This window comes from Pezoporus occidentalis, unplaced genomic scaffold (genome assembly GCF_034315485.1).
Source record: "Pezoporus occidentalis ecotype Australia unplaced genomic scaffold, CSIRO_AGI_Poc_V1 ctg202, whole genome shotgun sequence".
In the NCBI taxonomy this organism is placed as follows: Eukaryota; Metazoa; Chordata; class Aves; order Psittaciformes; family Psittacidae; genus Pezoporus; species Pezoporus occidentalis.
In genome coordinates, this window is record NW_026913879.1 from 984,813 (window position 1) to 1,002,954 (window position 18,142).

Sequence of the window (18,142 nt, forward strand, 5' to 3'; positions counted from 1 at the left end):
AGGCTAGAGAAGCAATTATGAGAAGGATCAGCAAATCAAAGGGATGCTTTGGTCAGTATGTTCTTACAGTAAGAGGCAATGGTTACAACTTCAACCTAAGGACACGAACCCCACGAGCACACACCCTCGCAGTGTCCCCTTCCAGTTCCTTCCCATCAACTTCTGCCAAGCAGTTCTGAAAGAGACTCCACAACTCCCACCAGGCTCTCAAAAAGCTTTGAGCCAACCAGGACAGGCAGTTCTTTCACTTCAGGATTCACCAAAGCAATTTCTACTGGAATTTTGAAGCATCTGTTCATCCTGGTGACAACTTTGCACTGACACAAGTGCAAATTCCCACTATTACCTTCCTACACAACCCTGCAGCCATCACTTTTCCTTCCTGTGCTAATGCTCATGCTTGTTGTACAATTAGAGCAGAACCAGTGCCTGAGAAGCTGATCTTTAAACTTCACTCTGGTTATTATGTATTTTTACAGCCCAGGCAGGTTCTGCTGTGGTTAGGAGAACATTTCATCCATCTGGCAGGCAATTAGCAGAGCTCTGTTCATGTTTCTCTGAGGTGAGCCATTACCTTCCTATGTGAGCTCTCTCTCGTGCTATGCCATTGACTTACATAGCTCTCAGTGGAGCACAATCCAAATCTCATCCCCAGGATAATGTTCAGGAGAACATTACAAGTGGCTGATTCTGAACCTCACCTTGTCCCCAGTCTCAGGAGTGCTGGCAGGACATGAGAGCTGTATTGCTAACCTCAGGAAAGGAGAGGAATCACCTTCCAGCCAAGCGGCTTTGGGGCAGTAAGAGGATGTCCCTGCAGAGTGCTGCACAGTTGAGACTTTGAGAACTTTATAAAGGAGTGTGTGACAAGAAGAAGAAATCCTGCTTCGATGTGGGGCAGGACAATCTATTCGTGCCTGAGAGCACTGCAGTCAATAGAGCCATTCCCTAAATTCAGCAAACCTGCAGCAGTTAACCAAACTCACACCCTCCAGGAAGCCCCTCTTCTCCGTGAATTCTCCCCAGCTTGAGTGCACAGAGTCGGCTGGTATTTCATTCAGATCCTGTTTAACTTCAAATGAGATTTAAACATACCTTTTGCCCTTGCAGTGTAACAGCATTCATACCTCATCTGGAACCCCAGAGCAAAGCACCAAAGGGTTAATTAACACGTGTGCAGTGTGTGCTTTAGGCAATATTAAGCAGAAACCTCTGAACAGGCAAGTGTCAGAGAGTGCAATGGAAATAAATTGGGCAGCTCCTTCCACACTTCAACTTTCTCTGCCCAGATTTGCTCAGAGCTCTCTGTGCTGCTTGTTCAGTAATTTCACGCTACGCTGCTTAACAATGTAAGCATGGAGGCTCAATCTAAAGCTGCACTTCCCAAATGTCACTTGTTTGTGAACACATGGCTGAAGCCAAAATTGCTTTTAATATTAGAGCGGTGCCTGCTGGCACTGTTGTAGTTAAGGGTCTGTCAGAATTCCGACGATAAACCCCATTTTCTGGGGTGTAATACCATGACCATTTGCCACAGATAAACCTGCTATACAAGGTCACAGCAGACAAACACGATCCTTTACCTTTTCAAACCAAGTTTGCTTGGCTGTTTCTGAGTTGAAGACACTTAACACCGATTTGAGGCCTTTTATGTTTCTAGGTTTTTCTTACCCATCCCTTTAACTCCAGCACAAATTCAATGTATGACTCCCATTCCAGCCTCCACCAAGCCCTGGAGCCTCGGTTATTGCCACTGCAGCATCAGTGGAATATGAACAGTGGGATACAAACACCAATGCAGAGTTCACTACTTGAACACCGGTGGACACAGGACAAAGAGTAACTTTTCAGCACGAGGATTTTTTGACTGGGAGAGAATTTCACTTGCCATTACAGCAATTTAATGCTCTTCATTTATTAAAAGGGAAAATGAGAAGAAATGGCACAAGGGTTTTTGTGATTCTACAAGATCCCCCGAAGCCTGCAGTGCCAGGAACAGCACCAGCCTCCGGAAGCAAAACCCAGTGACTCACATTAGGCACAAAGCAGCCACTGGGGCTGATCAACACACAACATTGATCACTGCCCAATATAATCCCGTGCAGAAAATCCAGCTTGGCTCCAAACTGCCCAAAGGCATTACAGCAAAAAGGTGGAAGGTCAAAGAGATGCCAGGATCCCAACCCTGAGAAGGGAATGATGCCAGGCAGGAATCATCTGCCTTTTGCTACCCTCAGTATAAAGCTTTGTGAAGGAAAAATGGATATCACCACATTGCTCCACAGACTGAGACACAGATGGACTTGCAGTCTGCTTTGAACAGAGCTGGTTTTGTCCAGAGGAAAGCGTTAGGATGCATTACAAAAGCTACAGAGTCAAGCTGAGTGGACAGAAGAAAAATAAATGCAGAAAAGGTTATAAATGCTATTGGAAAGCAAAAAGTGAGCCTGCCTTTTTGGAAAGAAATATCTGAAGCAATTTCCAAACTCCCCCCCCACAATCATCTCTCCTTTCCCCAAAGACCACGTGGAACTGACACCCACTTAAAAACTTCACAGATGCTGTTGAATCAGTTGCACTTCACACTTAAACCAAAGAGAATGGCGTGCGTGTGCTGGCGTGAAAGCTGTCACTGACTCCAGAACTGCCAGGAGTAACAACACGTGCAGGACACTTGCCCGAATGGAAATAGCCACACAGGCATTTCAACATGACTCTGCTCTTCAGAGTTAACCGAGTGCACAGATTAGAGGAACTCAGACCCTTTCAGAAGGTTATTACCATAGTCTTATTAAAGCTTAAAAGTATTCCCAGCTTATTCCTTCTCCTTCAGTGTGTACCTAATGAATTGTATTCAGTTACATCAGTCACCTTATTCACTGAGAAGAAAGCAGTTTGGATGCATGAGAAAACTAATCCAAACCTACTAGTCTCAAAACAACCTCTTTACAAGGTGTGTGTAACATCCAGCATTTGAGAAAGTTATTACTTTGCCTTCAAAATGACAAGAGGTATCAACAGGCATAAACCAGCACAACTGAAAGAGCACATCATCAAAACAATAGCACTTTCCTCTGTGTTCTTAAGGGTAGGCGTCCCACTCTCCTTGTATTTCATGAGCTCATGGTTTTAAAGAGCCCTTCATCCCAACAGACACCTACTTGGGTTGCCATTTTTCCATAGTCGATCCATCGCAAAGTGGCAAAGTTGGTAGACTCAGCACAGTTGAAGCCATGATTGAAGCCAGCATGGTATCCATAAGGAAATGTAATCATGAACTCCCCAGCTTCCTGGGTGATCTGAAAAACAAAAGGATGAGATACCCCACGGATCAGTTAATGTAGCAGCTGGAGAGCAGACACCTATAAAATCAAATCTTTAGATCATGACCACTTCAGCTCATTCTAAGTCCAAATCTGCACTCCTACCACCAGGCTAGTGGAGCCAAGAACACTGGGTTTCCTTCCTAACATGCACTCTGCATTGCAGGGTCCTACTGAAGTACATGCTACATTGCATTGCATTTATTTCCTCACTCACATTTATCAGTCTTACTTCCATTACACCCAAAAGCCAAACACCCTAAAAGCTACAGCCCACCATTTATCCACTGCAGTAAAATTAAAACTACAATAAGCATTATAAACATTATCAATATAAGGGTTAAAACCTCTACAGATTACAGCTGTAATCACAGGCCAATCAACCTGTGATGCTTCTAAAAAATCCTCTTTTTACATCTTATGCAGACACGACATTGAGGAAAATAGGGCTGTCATTGAGTACAGCACAGATCCTAAGATGCAGCGTGCCTGGAGCCACCCTTCCAGCCCAGCTCTCCAGCTTAGCAAGCCTTCACCAGCACCTCCCTTCCACAGGGTGTGAAAGAGGCAAAGTTTGACCTTCCCTGTCTTTCCAAGCCAGAAGTGCTGACAGACCTTTCACAGCAGTCACATGCCAAAGCACTTCCATTTGGATCCCTTCCCACCAGCAGTAACTCAGCACGCAGCAGTTCTGAGCCTATGGAGATTTCAAACAACTTACACTCACAAACACGAGGATGGGTCCAAACAGAAAATGTGAGCAGACAGAAGTTAAAACCTTCACCAACACCTGAACTTGCTGCTGACATTAGCATTAGCAGAACGAGTAAAAGAGGAGAGAGAATACAAGCTGCTATGATACAAGAAGCTCCTGCAGTACTTCTGGATGAGAGGTGCTGAAGTCCGGTCGTACCCAGCTTTGTGGAGCATCCTTGCACCCACCCCATCCATCAATCAAGGCAGAGGGGTAGGTTGCTAACTTCAGAAGACAGAAAGATTATGTTTCTGTCAGAAAATCTACATCCTGGTGTCTTCATTTCAAGCCCACAGTGTATGTCCTCTATGTCACTGCTGTCAACATTATCCCTACCATAAATTAGAAAGCACTCAAGATGATGGATAGGCCATGCAGAAAAGTAATAACTATTGAAGGAAAGCCAGCATAAACTGCCACTCATGGAGAAAGCCCTAAATTTACTGACTTCTGCAAGCTCTTGAGAAATAAATGGAAAAATCAATAGGAGATTACAGAAATACACATTTTTAATTATTAAAAAGCCCCAGTATGGATCTGTTTCTTTTTTTTTTCCCACAGAATACCACTATAGAGATTTATAAATGTGGGCCTATTCACTTCATTGAAATCTGCCAAGAATTCAGATGAAGGGATCCTATCTCTGTTTCTAAAGAAAAATGGCATATGTTCCCTGCTTCTGAATAATAGCGATCCTCTTCAAAAGCTACTATTTCAGGACAGGAGGTATTCAGATATAGGCTGCTCAGACTAAAGAGATCTCCTCCTCCTTTTTGCATGTAAGAGCATCCTTCCAGTGAGTGCCATAGAGAAGAAAGAAGCCACCATAAAAAACACACTCCTGTAAGTCAAGATTAGGAACTGCATTTAAGTAACATGTTAATAATCCCTCTTGCTTTAAAAGAGAAAGTTTGGGTTTGACATTAATAGCATCCTCCACGTGTACACTGCCCTCTCCTTTGTGTCTGTGTGTAAGTAATAGGGAGACAGAAATCAGATTCTTAGCATTTACATATACTCCCCATGGAGGAGACCCCAGACATCATTGCAAAGAATCATCCTGTCACAAATCAAAGGTTCATAGCAGGAAGCCAAGTTAGGCTTCAGAAAGCAGGTAAGGACTTTCTACCAAGCAATAAATTAGAAACTCCCTTATTTAAACCACTTTGTATCACATCCCTGTCACCACACAGCTCAGCAACAATGACCTGGGATAAGCTTGGAAGGAAAGTATTCATCTACTGCCTTTTGACAGCCTCCTTTGGTTGCCTTACCTGGTTATTGATCAAAAATCACTCAGTATACAAAGTCAATGGTGCTTTCCTCAGACAGATGGAAAAGCAAACATATAACAATGGGTTATGCTAGAGAAAATGATGCCCACCGACAACATTCAAACATTTCAAGTCCTGTAAGAACTTCCTTTGTTTTCTGAGCTCCAACAGACCCAAGAGCACTGCCCCAACACACTTCTTGAATGAAATGGCAGAGATTCATTTTCAGCTGCATCTTTAGACAAGCAGTGCATGCTTTTTAGCCATTGCACCACTTCTGGCTTCTGGTTAAAACAAACTTCACAAGATAAACACCACAAGAAGCAGCAAGACACAGCCTGCAACTGATACTGAAGTAGAAAGCAGCATAAGAAAGCCTTAAACTTTACAGTTCAAGTCAGATGTCTCAGGAGCTTGCGCTGGCTACAGATTATGTATTCTTTTCTGTATATGGTTAAGATAGAGAATGCCTTCTCCTCTCTCCAAAGTCATTTCTCAGAGGAGCATCTATGCAATAAACTGAGATGTCCCCCATTATTTCAATCCACATGCCCACTTTCCTGAAATTTGTAAAGTGAAAATCCTTATCACAAAGTCAGAGCCCACAGCTGGGTATTTTCCTTACTATTTTCAACCACGGGTAGCAGGTACCTGTGTTCTCACACTTGGGAATCAGGTTCCACAGATAGAATGATGAAAGAAAACGGTTTGTGGCTTTCTATGAACAATTTAATATCAACCATCATGTACAAACCAGGCCAAGTCTGGCCACTGATGTTGAACCATAAGCACCACATTGCTCCATGCTACTCTCCCCTGCCCTGACAGCGAGCTCATCTCATAAACTGCTTGATCACACTTCAAATTTCATTCATCACAGCCTCCCGCTAGGAAAAATGAAACAGTCCCTGGAGCAGTAAATTGAATGAATTCATAGCTCTTATGCTATAAAAGAGCCCAGATCTTTTACTTCCATCTTAAAGAATCACCAGGCTCATCAAATAGGTTCAATACTTTGTCTCAGGTGGAATAACTCCAAAAAACCACGTAAAAAAAAAATACCAGAATTCAAGAGCTCTTATTTAGAAAAAAATAGCCATAATACCCACAGATGATGATGCAAAGGGGATGGGGAAGGATGAAATCAATTTGAACCAAGCATCCTCTGCTACTTCCCGTTGGAGTTTGGAGTTAAGACTCCCAGTACCTCTAACTCAATTCCTTTTCCACATCCAAAGGCAGGACAGGCTCTGTGTGCTGGCAGCATGCAGCAGCAGTAGCTGTTTGATTGTGTTAAGTCCACAGTAAGCACACCTGGCTGAAGACATTTACTTCTTGCCGGAAGACTTTAAAAATAAGCACATTAAAATGATCATACCAAATAAACCTGACCCCTCATTTCAAATAAGAGCGCTTAAGAGATTTCATGGATCCTCACTGGCCTGGTGTACAGTGAATGCTTACACAACTGAACCAGTACATCCAGCTCCAGTTCTTGGTTCATACTGGATCCAGGAGAAAAAAGTGTGTTCCAAAATTCCCAGTGAGTTATGCTGCCCATTGATAAGCCCCAGCATTTGTATTACAGTTTGCCCCTCTCCACCTGCAGAGGCTCCCCAGTTGACAAAGTTAGTTCTAGTGAAAGCTCTTATGAAGAGAGGCACTTCACAGCGAGTGTTTCAGCCAAACCACAAATCCTCATTTACAGGCAGGCACCTGGTTTAAACTGATAGGATACACTCAGCATAATAATGCGTTTAGAAATGAAGCAAGCTGCTCCTCAGGCCTGTGACGAATTGTTTCCTTAGGAGAGGGGTGCGGTGCTTTGTGCACCTCAACAACCCACCAGTGTGTTCAATGCATCCTTCGTACATACCCGGTCAAAAGGAATGCCGTATTTCTTCAAGATTGAGGGTGAAATGAGGGTCATCTTGTGACGGAGGAAAGCATCACATCCCTGAGAGCTTCCTGGAAAAAATCCTGTAAAGACAATAAAAGAGGAGCAGGCGCTGAAGGAATCTTGTATCAAATCAAGGATTTAAGTAGAGAGAAGCTGACAAAATCAAAACCTGCCTAAATATATAGATCAAGACAACAAGCACACAACTGAAGCTGTAATTAGCACATCCCTCCTTGCTTAAAATACCACATCAATTTTGTGACAAAGCCTTGCACGTTGAGGCACATCAAGTCTAAATTCCATTTAAATTGAGAGCAGTCCAAGTCTCTTGTGTCTGGGAGTGAGTATCTTGGCCAAAATCTCAGTAAAAGCTAGCACATTAAGAACCAGAACCTGTCTGGCTCGAGTTCTGGCTCGACCTCACCCCTGGGCCAGCCTTTTTCTGAATAGGAACAAGGCAAAAGCAACAAGTATGCACCACCTCCTCTGAACATGAACATGTCCTTTTCCACCGCATGGAGCCAGGCTGAGAACACTGGGGCTGGTCAGCCTGGAGAGGAGAAGCTGCGTGGAGACCTCAGAGCAGCTCCAGTGTCTGAAGGGGGCTACAAGGATGCTGGGGATGGACCCTTCATCAGGGACTGGAGCGACAGGGCAGGGGGTGGGGTTCAAACTGAAACAGGGGAAGTTCAGGTTGATAAGGAAGAAGCTCTTCCTGTGAGGGTGCTGAGGCACTGGAACCACAGAAGTGGTGAATGCTCCATCCCTGGCAGTGTTCTAGGCCAGGTTGGATGGAGTCTTGGGTGACATGGTCTAGTGTGAGATGTCCCTGCCCGTCCAGGGAGTTGGAACCAGATGAGCTTTAAGGTCCCTTCCAACCCAAACCATTCTATGGTTCCAGACCAATCTGCCCTATGTATCACCCCCTTAAAGGAAAAAAATAAGCATGTTAATGCTTAGATGTTAATATTCCTCACAAGGCAGTGGAAGGGGGAACACACATTCGCTGGCCACAGTGGTCACTCACAATGCTCGCAGAGCCAGTGTGAGCTGACTCAGCATCTCAGCACCATTACTAAAGAGCTACAAGAGCCACACTGAGCTATCACACCCATCACAAATAATTAAACACACTCAAATTGCAATATAAAACCTAAACCCCTTGATGTCAGCACTTTACTCCCAGGAATGGCAGCTCAACCAATGTAACACCCTTTGCTTCAAGACCATGTGTTTCACTCCAAGTGGGTGATTCAGTAACAAATTATGTGTTCACAAGGATCAACACCCATCACCATTGAGGAAAATAAATAACCCAAGGTCTGGAAACAAAACTAATGGATGAAAGGCAATGGAAAGGGTTTCAGGAAGTGGAAAGGATTACTGGATTCCAGATTTTCTTGTATTTTTGTCCTAAAAGCATTTCCATTAGAATTATGACTGTCTGCTACCAGCTTGTCGTCCCTCTCTGCAGTTTCTCTTTTTAATGCACAGTTTAAGTGGCTCTCATTAAGGCTACTAATAAAGAAGCACATTTTAAGTGATTAGCACCAATAACATGGCAACACATTAACATTCTCTCCATGGGCTCCACTGCTCTCCCAGTGTGCCCATTTACAGCTCCACTATTCATTTTCCATATTAATTGCACAGTCATTTCTCCATAGTAAACTTCCTCATAGTATAAACCACTGATGCATGGGGCAGGAAGAATGCCCAAGCAGTAGTAATTCTACTTCACTGTTGTTTCAAAACATCACCCATCCCAACTACTAAAGGTATTAAGCAACAGAAAACTAACGTAAAGATGAGATCATTGATAATTTGCTTCTGGTTGATACATCGCCAACCACTAGATAGTGATCATCAGTAAAAGTAAGTTACAAAGAGCAAGAGACTTATGCTCTACTTATGTCAGACACTGGTACTGCAGATCCTACAGGTCATCTGGATTTACTAGCTCTTAATAGCTTAAAAAGTAACTTTTAGAAAACCTGGCAAGTTGTACCAGTAGGAAAATTCAGCCACAGGTTTTCTGCCTCTGAAGCCATTCTACCAATGCAGCAGGTTCACCAAGCAGCTCTCGCAGGAGAATTGGAAGAACCAGTTTGAAGACAAGTCCTTATCAATCTGTTCCAAACAAGGGCAGGATTCTCCCCTGCCATGCTTTGGGTTCCACCAAGAACATACCCATGTGTTGGTCCAAACACAGGAGGAAGGTACAAGTCCAAACACAATGAAGGTGCCAAGGCACTGGCACAGGGTGCCCAGAGAAGCTGTGGCTGCCCCATACCTGGCAGTGCTCAAGGCCAGGTTGGACACAGGGCCTTGGAGCAAGCTGCTCCAGTGGAAGGGGTCCCTGCCTGTGGTAGGGGTTGAAGCTGGAGGAGCTTTAAGGTCCCTTCCAACCCAAACCAGGCTGGGATTCTGTGATTCTCTGAAGCAAAGCTCACCTTTTGCCAGGCGTTCCAATCTCTTGCCGTGCTCAGGAGGTATGGCATACCTGGGAGAGAGTTGACACAGAAGAAAATCATCACTAATGTAAAAACAGCAAAAGAAAACAAAGGCTGGAAACAAGTGTGGTCAGAACTTGTAGCATGGCACATTCACAAATAATGGCTGGAAATAACACCAATATCTCCTAAGGCTGGAAGGTATCAGTCACACGTAATACACGGAAGAAGGCCCGTAATTCACTCAAAGTCCTCAGACAGGTTATGTGTGTCATTTGCCTTCATGTTTCCCAACAGCATCACAGGAGTTCACAAGGTAGAAGAAAACACTGAGAAGACAAAGGGATGACACAGCACTAGACAAAAGAGAAACGAATCAGTACAGGGAAGAGCAGCCATGGTTTCTGCTGGGAAGATACCTGAAAAACAAAACCTGTGATACAGATTAACACACAACTAACTGCAGATGGACTGGAAAGGTGTGAAGGAGGGATGTGTTCGTTGCTGTATCTACAAGACCAGGTTGGACAGGGCTTGGAGCAAGCTGCTCCAGTGGAAGATGTCCCTGCCTGTGGCAGGGATTGGAACTGGATGAGCTTTAAGGTCCCTTCCAACTCAAACCAGGCTGGGATCCTGGGACACATTTAACATGACAACACATTCTAATGTCAATGGAATTCTGTAAGTTACTGTTCACACACTGCATCAAATCAAATGTGGTGCTTGTAGCACTTCTTGTAACAGAGTTTTGAGAATTTACATTTCCCTCACTGACATTTATTGCCAGCTATAACTCTGCTTCAATGCGAATAATAAAACATCCATTATTTTTGTTATTTCCAATAAAGACATCAAAATCCTCACAGCTCATTAGAACAGGCTGCAAACAGGATATTGCAGTGGGCAACCACACAGGTGAACAGTATTGCTCTACTTACATCAGGATGTCTGAAAACAGATAGAAGACCTCTCCTGTACTGCTTTTGTACAAAACCCAAGCTTACCTGTTGTGCTCTGCCAGGTTAGGAAGGATAACAAAGGACAGAAATCATACATAGGATGCTTCAAGATTTAGACATTAAGCCGATTTCAACTGATGGCTTAAATGAAATTGAAGGGAAAACACTATGTAGCACCTAATCTTATAAAATAATAAATGCAGCAACAGTCTCCCAACATCCTCTGACCAAAGTTTGACAGTGCCTGCAACGGCATAATTATCAAACAATTCAATTTCATCTGTCTGGGACAAAGCTCAGAACCTTCCCCTTACAAAGCCCATTCATCACTTACATAAATGTGATAAAACTAATCCCGATCCAAAGCTTCTTTGTAGGATTAACATCCCTTAAAACAGGGAAAGGAGACATTCCATTCCTTCTGGGAAAAGTGCTGAAGGATTGGGAAAGGACTCATTTATGGCTCCAAGGCTGCAGATGATTAATGTAATATCCCCAGTCTACAATGCAACCTTCACTTCATTAGTGCCTGTAATTGGGAGTTGTAAAGATAAGATTAATTAAATCTTGAGGATGTTCAAAGTTTAATACATTGGAACATGGTTATTGTGTTATCTGAGACTGCAGCCTGCAAAAAGCCAAGCTGAGCTTTGGAGAACAGTCCACAGAGAGAAAAGAAAAAGGACTTGTTTGGATAGAAACCAGCAAGGAAGGAGGAATTCCAGCTTCTTTAGAAGAACTCTATGGAATAATACACAAATCAGAACGCCCAACCACACAACAGCCTCTTGGTAACAGCTGGCTCCAGGTTTAGAAATTAACTTCTCTTTGGGCCAGTCTTTGAACCTCTGTCCTTCTGCATTTATTCTTAGGAATTCAAAATATCAACTGCAGAAGAGAATTCAAAGTAGGTCAAATTCTGCTTTAAGTTACACTCACAGATCCGACTGATTTACATAGAGATAGGCAATAAAGGAAGACTTTGGGCTGCTATTTAAAACCAGCAAGAGCAACAGAAGGCTCCTGCAAGCATGGCACAGATTGAGCTCGCTCAATCTAGACATGAAATGATTGATTACAAGGTACAAGAACAATGGAGGTGACACGGAAAGATTAAAAACTGCTGCAATCAAAGGAGTGCTGTTATTGAGCATTATCAGCATCCACCAAGGGCTGGCTTTTGTGCACAACCTTATGGCATCATCCTCCTGCTTTCACCATGAAAAACTGCCAGGCACTTGTTGGGGACAAACCTCCTTGGCAGAGGGAACTGACAAAATGCTGTCATCCGGTAGGATTTGTTACCACCCCTCCTGCACCCACAGGCTGGGGCTCAGCTCACAGCAAAATGGCTTTCATTCCAGAGCCAAGTGACAAGATGCTGCCTGGTAAAGCACATCCAATCATTTTCTTTTCTATATGCATGACTGGGAATACTTTTCAGGTGGGGTTTTCCCAACCAGTAGTATGGACCATAAAGCAGGTTCATGATATCCCTCTGCCTGGGCAAGCCTGAACTGGGCACAGAGCAGGACCAGCTGAACCACAGCTTCCAACAGACGCTTCCTTTAAACCACAGCAAAGACAGAGCAAGGATTTTCCATTGCCCCCAACAAGCTCAACCAAAGGGAAGTGAATGTGGCAGCATCAATATTTTAACAGCCCTTCTTAATAACCATCTTTTAATAGACTGCTGCTGCATCAGAGCAAACATCTGCAACAGCCAAGAGAACACACAACACTGCTGAAAATACTCATTGTCCTCGAGTGCAGAATCTGCCCCTCCTGGTTCAGCCTGGTTCCCCAGTAAAAGAGAAGTCAATGTAGTGTTAAACCAGCAACGGGTTTTAGACCTATCAAACCTGCAAGCAACTGGGCTTGCAAATGAACCAAGGCACCAGTGCCTTAAGTATGGAGCTCCAAGGGCCAGCCTTGCAGTGGCTGACCAAGACAAAGGGCTGAGCTTAAGCTGAAAACCTGCTGCTCAGCGATTTGTCACATTAGGCATGAATAATGGCTTGCTGCTTTGCCAGGGAACACAAGATTTACAGAACAGGGAAGAAACGAATCTCAAGTTATAGGTGTATGACTCAAATGTCATCTTCCCCCGAAGCCAACAATCTCAAAGTAATATCCTGATCCTTCTAAATTACCTTTTGCTACTCCTTCTACAAAAACAAGAGCAGTTCCCTGAAATGAATTAATACAGAACTTGCTGTGGTATGTGAGAAGACTTTCAGCTTCCCCACTTGTTTCACAAAAGCCATTCCCAGCATTTCTGATCTCTACTCCTGTATAGTTTGCTGAGTTCCTGAGCAAAACTGATTGTAATTCCCAGACACCAGGGTCATGGTATTTGCCCTAAAGCAACAAATGCATTGGCCAGTCACCTCCCGACAGTGGTGTCTTTTGTTAACACAACTTGAACTGGACAGTCCCCTTTTTATCCTTAACATAAAAGCAAGATCCTTCCTATCTGCCATAAAGGATGCCATTAATAGTGTAATTTTCTTGGTGTTTTGTTTATTCCCCTGGAATCTGGCTTGATGGATGCAGATAATTATCAGACTATAAAAGCCAGCAAATGTGCTATTTTCCATCGCTCTAAATCATCAAACAAATAAAGTGTGAAACAGCATTTCTGAATACAATTTTCCCCTCTAATGGCTAAGAATTATTATCAGGAACAATGAAAATAAATAAGCAAATGTCTTGTGAGTTAAGAATGTAACGAGTGTGTCAGTGAGAAAGAGCAGACAGACCATCCTGGGATGCAAGGACTAGCTCCGAAGTCACCCAGGGATAACAGAACAGGGAATTCACTACAGCAGCAACTTCCAGCATCAGAGGCTCTTCAGGGACTTTGCAGTCAAACTCCGATTCTTTCCTCACTGCAGCTTCTCCAAAGGGGTTGTAAGTCAATGTGTTCTTCTCCTTGGGCACTGAAAGCTGTTAAATACCTTCTCCACATCAAAGGCAATCCTCAGCCTGCTCATGCCCTCTCTGCTGGTGTCTTCCTGTTTAAGAGGGACTGTTCTCACCTGAAGCTATGGCTTTGGCAGAGGACCTGGCCATCCTGCCCCTCAGCTCAGCCCCTCCCAAAAGCTGAGGCACCAACTCAGAGCAATTAAGCAGTCCTTAGATGAGGAAATCTTGTGCACCCATTCTCTGGTCTCCCTGGGCAGGAGGGGGTTCAATCACAAGGCCTTGGAAATGTCACTTCAGCGCAATCCATAGGAGAAGGTAAGAAAGTTAATTTCACAGGGTCTGCACAAGGTCTGGCCAAACAGGCCCCACACAGTTTAACATGCTCTAATTACTGGAATAAGGAACAGAAACCAAGAGAACAGCACATTTTAAATGTCTAAGACCATGTGTCAAACTGGAGGTCAGTTATGTGTCTTCAAAGCAGATTTAGTTGTGTCAAGAATACCGACCCTTTGAAGATTCAAATGCCAGCCTACTCTCGTACATGACAGGCAGAATAAAAAGCTATTATTTCACTCTCTGGAAGACAAAGTGAGTCCATAAATGCATAATCTGAACCCTGATCTTCAACATCTTTAGCCCCCCACAACAGCAGAAATGCCTCCAAAGAAAATCCCTTAGTCTATCAAGAATGTATTTATCACTCAATAGAAGCTGTTAAAAACCATCACTGCAGAGAGGTGGTCCCTCATTTGCAAAGTTCATATCCTGCTTCTAAGGCCTAATTTCTCTACCAGGTAAAACTCTTAGAACCTGACATCTCCTCACAGTGTCAAATAAAAGCTCAGAGCAACAAAAGTAGTTTTTTCCACACTGTTTTTAAGCTGGTTTGCAGCCAGTATGAACAAAAAAGGCATTTCAACAAGAACGGATTGGTCCTTTGTCGATACTGCTGTCACCTCCCTCTCTTTCATGGTCACTTCTCTGTTCCTCCCTGTTTAACCTCCCTTGATCTGCGTCTCCCTCCCAGTTTGTTAAAAGACAGAAATTAACTCCCTTTCTTCTTCTCTTCATCAATATCTGAGGTTATCCCAGGGTGAATTCGCTGTAAGTATCCAATTTCCCTCTTCACGATCACTATTTGGAAAGGAAAATCTCTGGCCTCTCTTGTCTGTCCCCTTCTTTTGTGGCTCCTTTACATCTAGAATGCAAACACACGCTCTGGAGATAAGATCACACATGGATCAGAGAGCTCCTTGTTCCTAGGAAAGAACCTTTATCGAGTGTGTGCAGTTTTATCTTTAATGGATCATTTCACAGGACAATGGATGATGGAATTCAGTATCTTTAACCAGCAGTGTCAATGATTTCAAATAATGACATTTTTATTGAAATACACATAGGAAGAAAGATAAACACAGAGGCTGGGGAGTATCTGCTCAAAAAGCCATACTAAGGAGTAAATAGGTAATGACAGAACAAGATTACAACTACACAAGGCACCAAATCAACCTGTCTTCTAAGGCTTGGGGAAAAATGAGCTCTGCAGGCAGCTGCTCCAATACAATCCTTTGGGAACCAGCGCAGGAAGAAAATCAGGACCAAACCTGCCCAGAAAGGGCCTGGCTCACAGTCAGCATTCCCAGCGCTTGGACCACAGGGCTTATTTCACTGGGTAAGATCTCTTCTGTGCTGCCTGATTGTCAACCCCACTGCCAAGCACAACATGAAGAACCAACAAGCAGGATTGCTGCTAACAGAACAGTAAAGTAAGATGAGGAATTTCCTTCTTCCCTTAAGAAACTACAGTCTGTGCAATTGCAAACTCTCCATTTGCTTTCCAGTGATGATGGGCAGAATTCTCTCAGGTTACTCTGGCATTGGGATCAAATCCTTATGGATTGACTGTTGGAAGATCAGAATCAAACTTAACCTGTGCCAATCACACACTGCTAAAAGACTCCTTAACCCTTAAAGTCACCATGGGCTAGAAAGAGTATTAAATATATGAGTTTAAGAGGTACACCTGAAGTCGTAACTACAAGATTTGCACAAAACCACTGAACGTTTGGCTGCTTTCCTAGGGGCTCACTAACCCAAACCTCAATGACGACAGAAAGGAGATTTTTCCAGAACTCTAATGCAATTTTTAAATACTATTTTAAAGCAGAGAGCTTAATATGAACAGCCATCTGCTCCTGGAAATGGTACCCATGTACCAGTCCAGTTAGCTTCATCGCAACAAATGCCAGGCACAAAGCACACAATTACAAATCACACTGGAGTGACTCTCCTTCCACCCATACAAATAAAGCCATAGTCTGCTTCTGCATGCAGTGAATGAGCAGCATGAAGAAGGCATTTTGCTAAGAAAAGGTGTTTGGGGAAAAACATTATGAAATCATTTATTCATTCACTTTGGCCAAGAAGATAATTACTACACAATTCAACAGAGATGAATGACTACAATATACATCCCCTTGCCATGCTCTAGTATTTGTTTTGAAGAACCTGTTCACATCAGATTTATTTCCCCAAACTGGCACCATTATTAATTCCTGCTTGCTTTTTGCAGTGGACACTGTAGAAATCTAAATACAAGTGAAGATCAGGCTTCAAAGACCTTATATTACCTCACTGCAACTCAAGCAACAAGGGGAAAGAAGGTAACCAGGGGAGATCACAGATGTTCCTGCCTTGTACCAACTGGCCTCCTTCACAGTGCAGAGGCACAGCCACGCTCCTGCTCGCTGCTTTTGGAAAAACTGATGGATAATTGCTTACAGGAGAACAAAAGGAATCTGCTTGCTAGCAAGGAAAGGTATTTTGGATTAGGAACCCCCTTACACTGGCGGTACAATGCCACTGCCATGACAATGCACTGACACTCTTCTTTTCTTGAGGAAAAACAAATTCCAAAGGGTTAATGCTCCTCACCCACCCAGCTGCACTGTTTCAAACTACAGCTACTACTCTGAAGCTAGGGCCTATGTTCTTGTTAGCATCAAAGCTAGAAGTGTTTCAGCTAAGACATGATGAAGATCAGTGGCACAGTGTGTAAAGTTTCCTTTATTTCTTCTACTTGATCCCCTTTGTCATGTTGATTGGTCAGTGAGAAATGAAGTGGATGGAAACCTCAGAACATTAACTAGTTAACAACTGCGTGGCACTCAGAGGATGCAGGATGCAGAGTGCTATTTAAGTACTGTCATTCCTATAGGCTTCTGTTATTTTAAACTCCATTTGCACTGCACTTGGCATCACCCAATGTCAATTTTCTGTGCTGAGTAAAGAAAAAAAAAATCCCTGCTGATTTCTGCCAAAGCGTTGACAAAATGTGAATAAAGACAAAGCTCTGCAGCACCACTGGTGCTTCCTTCTGGTGCTTCCAGCCCCTGCTTTCAGCGCCATGCCAAGGCAGAATCTGCAAGCTCATTCTCCCCCAGGGCCCAAGTCAGATCAGGCTGAAAGAGTTATATGAAGCATGGAAGCCCATCTCCCTCCCATCTTGTCTCAGTGGCAGAGTACACCGTTCAAAAGCCTCAGTTATTAAAACCAATCTGTGATCCTGTCAGACTTCCACAGATCTTCATTTCAAATCAGGCCTGAGCTTTGAGCAGACACTTTCAAAACACACGAATGAGTTGCAGCAAGAGCCTTCTTGGATCAAAGACGTGCTTCTCACAATCCAGCCTGGGACCACTGAGCTGTGATGAATTATTAGTGCTGGCGGAAACAGCAGTGCATGCCTTAAACACTGTCGGTGGAGTAGGAGCCCATTTGAAGACACTGCTGTGCAAAGGAGGATGTGATCACACAGCAGCGTTACCACCTTCCAAGATCATTATGGAGAGCTACAAAGCACAGATCAGAAGGATCTCCACTTCGCTGAGTTAGGTACCACAAGTCACAGGTGAACCCCAGCCTCCAAGAGTTTATCATTTCAGCAAACTAACTAAACAGGCCCATCAAGATGGACATAAAATGCATGACTGAAACAAAAATGGCACTGAAGTATGGATTAATACCATGCCCCTTGCATGGGGTGGATTTGGACCAGAAACAGAAAGAGGACTCTGGAAGAGGAAGCACATACACAGCACAGAGCTGAGTGAAAGGAGGAGGGAGACCAAATGGGTATGAGCATCCAGCTGGCTGCTGAGCAAATTTCATCTCTTTTCTTAGAGTCACAGTCCCTCCTCAGTCCCCATCAGTCCAAGACTTTGGCTTGATCTTCCTGGCATTTCCTCTCAGTGTTTGATGAGGTTGAAGGGAGACAGACAACACGAGTCCTACCGCCCCAGAACACTGTGCCTCCTCTGCATCGCAAAAAAATACCTTTCCATAATCTGTCTACAACAGCATAATAAAACACAACAACAATCTATTAAAAAGAAAAACCTCCACTGTTCCAATCACAAGCACCTGATGGGGAAGATAATCCACACAACACAGCTCAGAGCTCCTCCAGCCTCTGTACAATGTGCTGACCCCTGGGATTGAGAGCAGCCTGGCACCGAGCACTGTTCCCTTCCCCACCAGATTTCCATC

The 18,142-nt window shown here is 43.7% G+C and overlaps 1 protein-coding gene across 2 annotated transcripts in view; it reads right to left on the reverse strand.

Annotated features, from left to right (window-relative positions):
• Positions 1-18,142, reverse strand: part of KDM4B (lysine demethylase 4B) — a 64,218-nt gene that overhangs the window by 35,485 nt on the left and 10,591 nt on the right. For both annotated transcript variants that reach the window (XM_062618740.1, XM_062618739.1), the window contains exons 5-7: positions 9,705-9,754; positions 7,228-7,331; positions 3,162-3,299 (exon numbers count right to left, since the gene is read on the reverse strand). In XM_062618740.1, the coding sequence (XP_062474724.1) occupies positions 3,162-3,299; positions 7,228-7,331; positions 9,705-9,754 (292 nt within the window). The remainder of the gene's footprint in view (positions 1-3,161; positions 3,300-7,227; positions 7,332-9,704; positions 9,755-18,142) is intronic.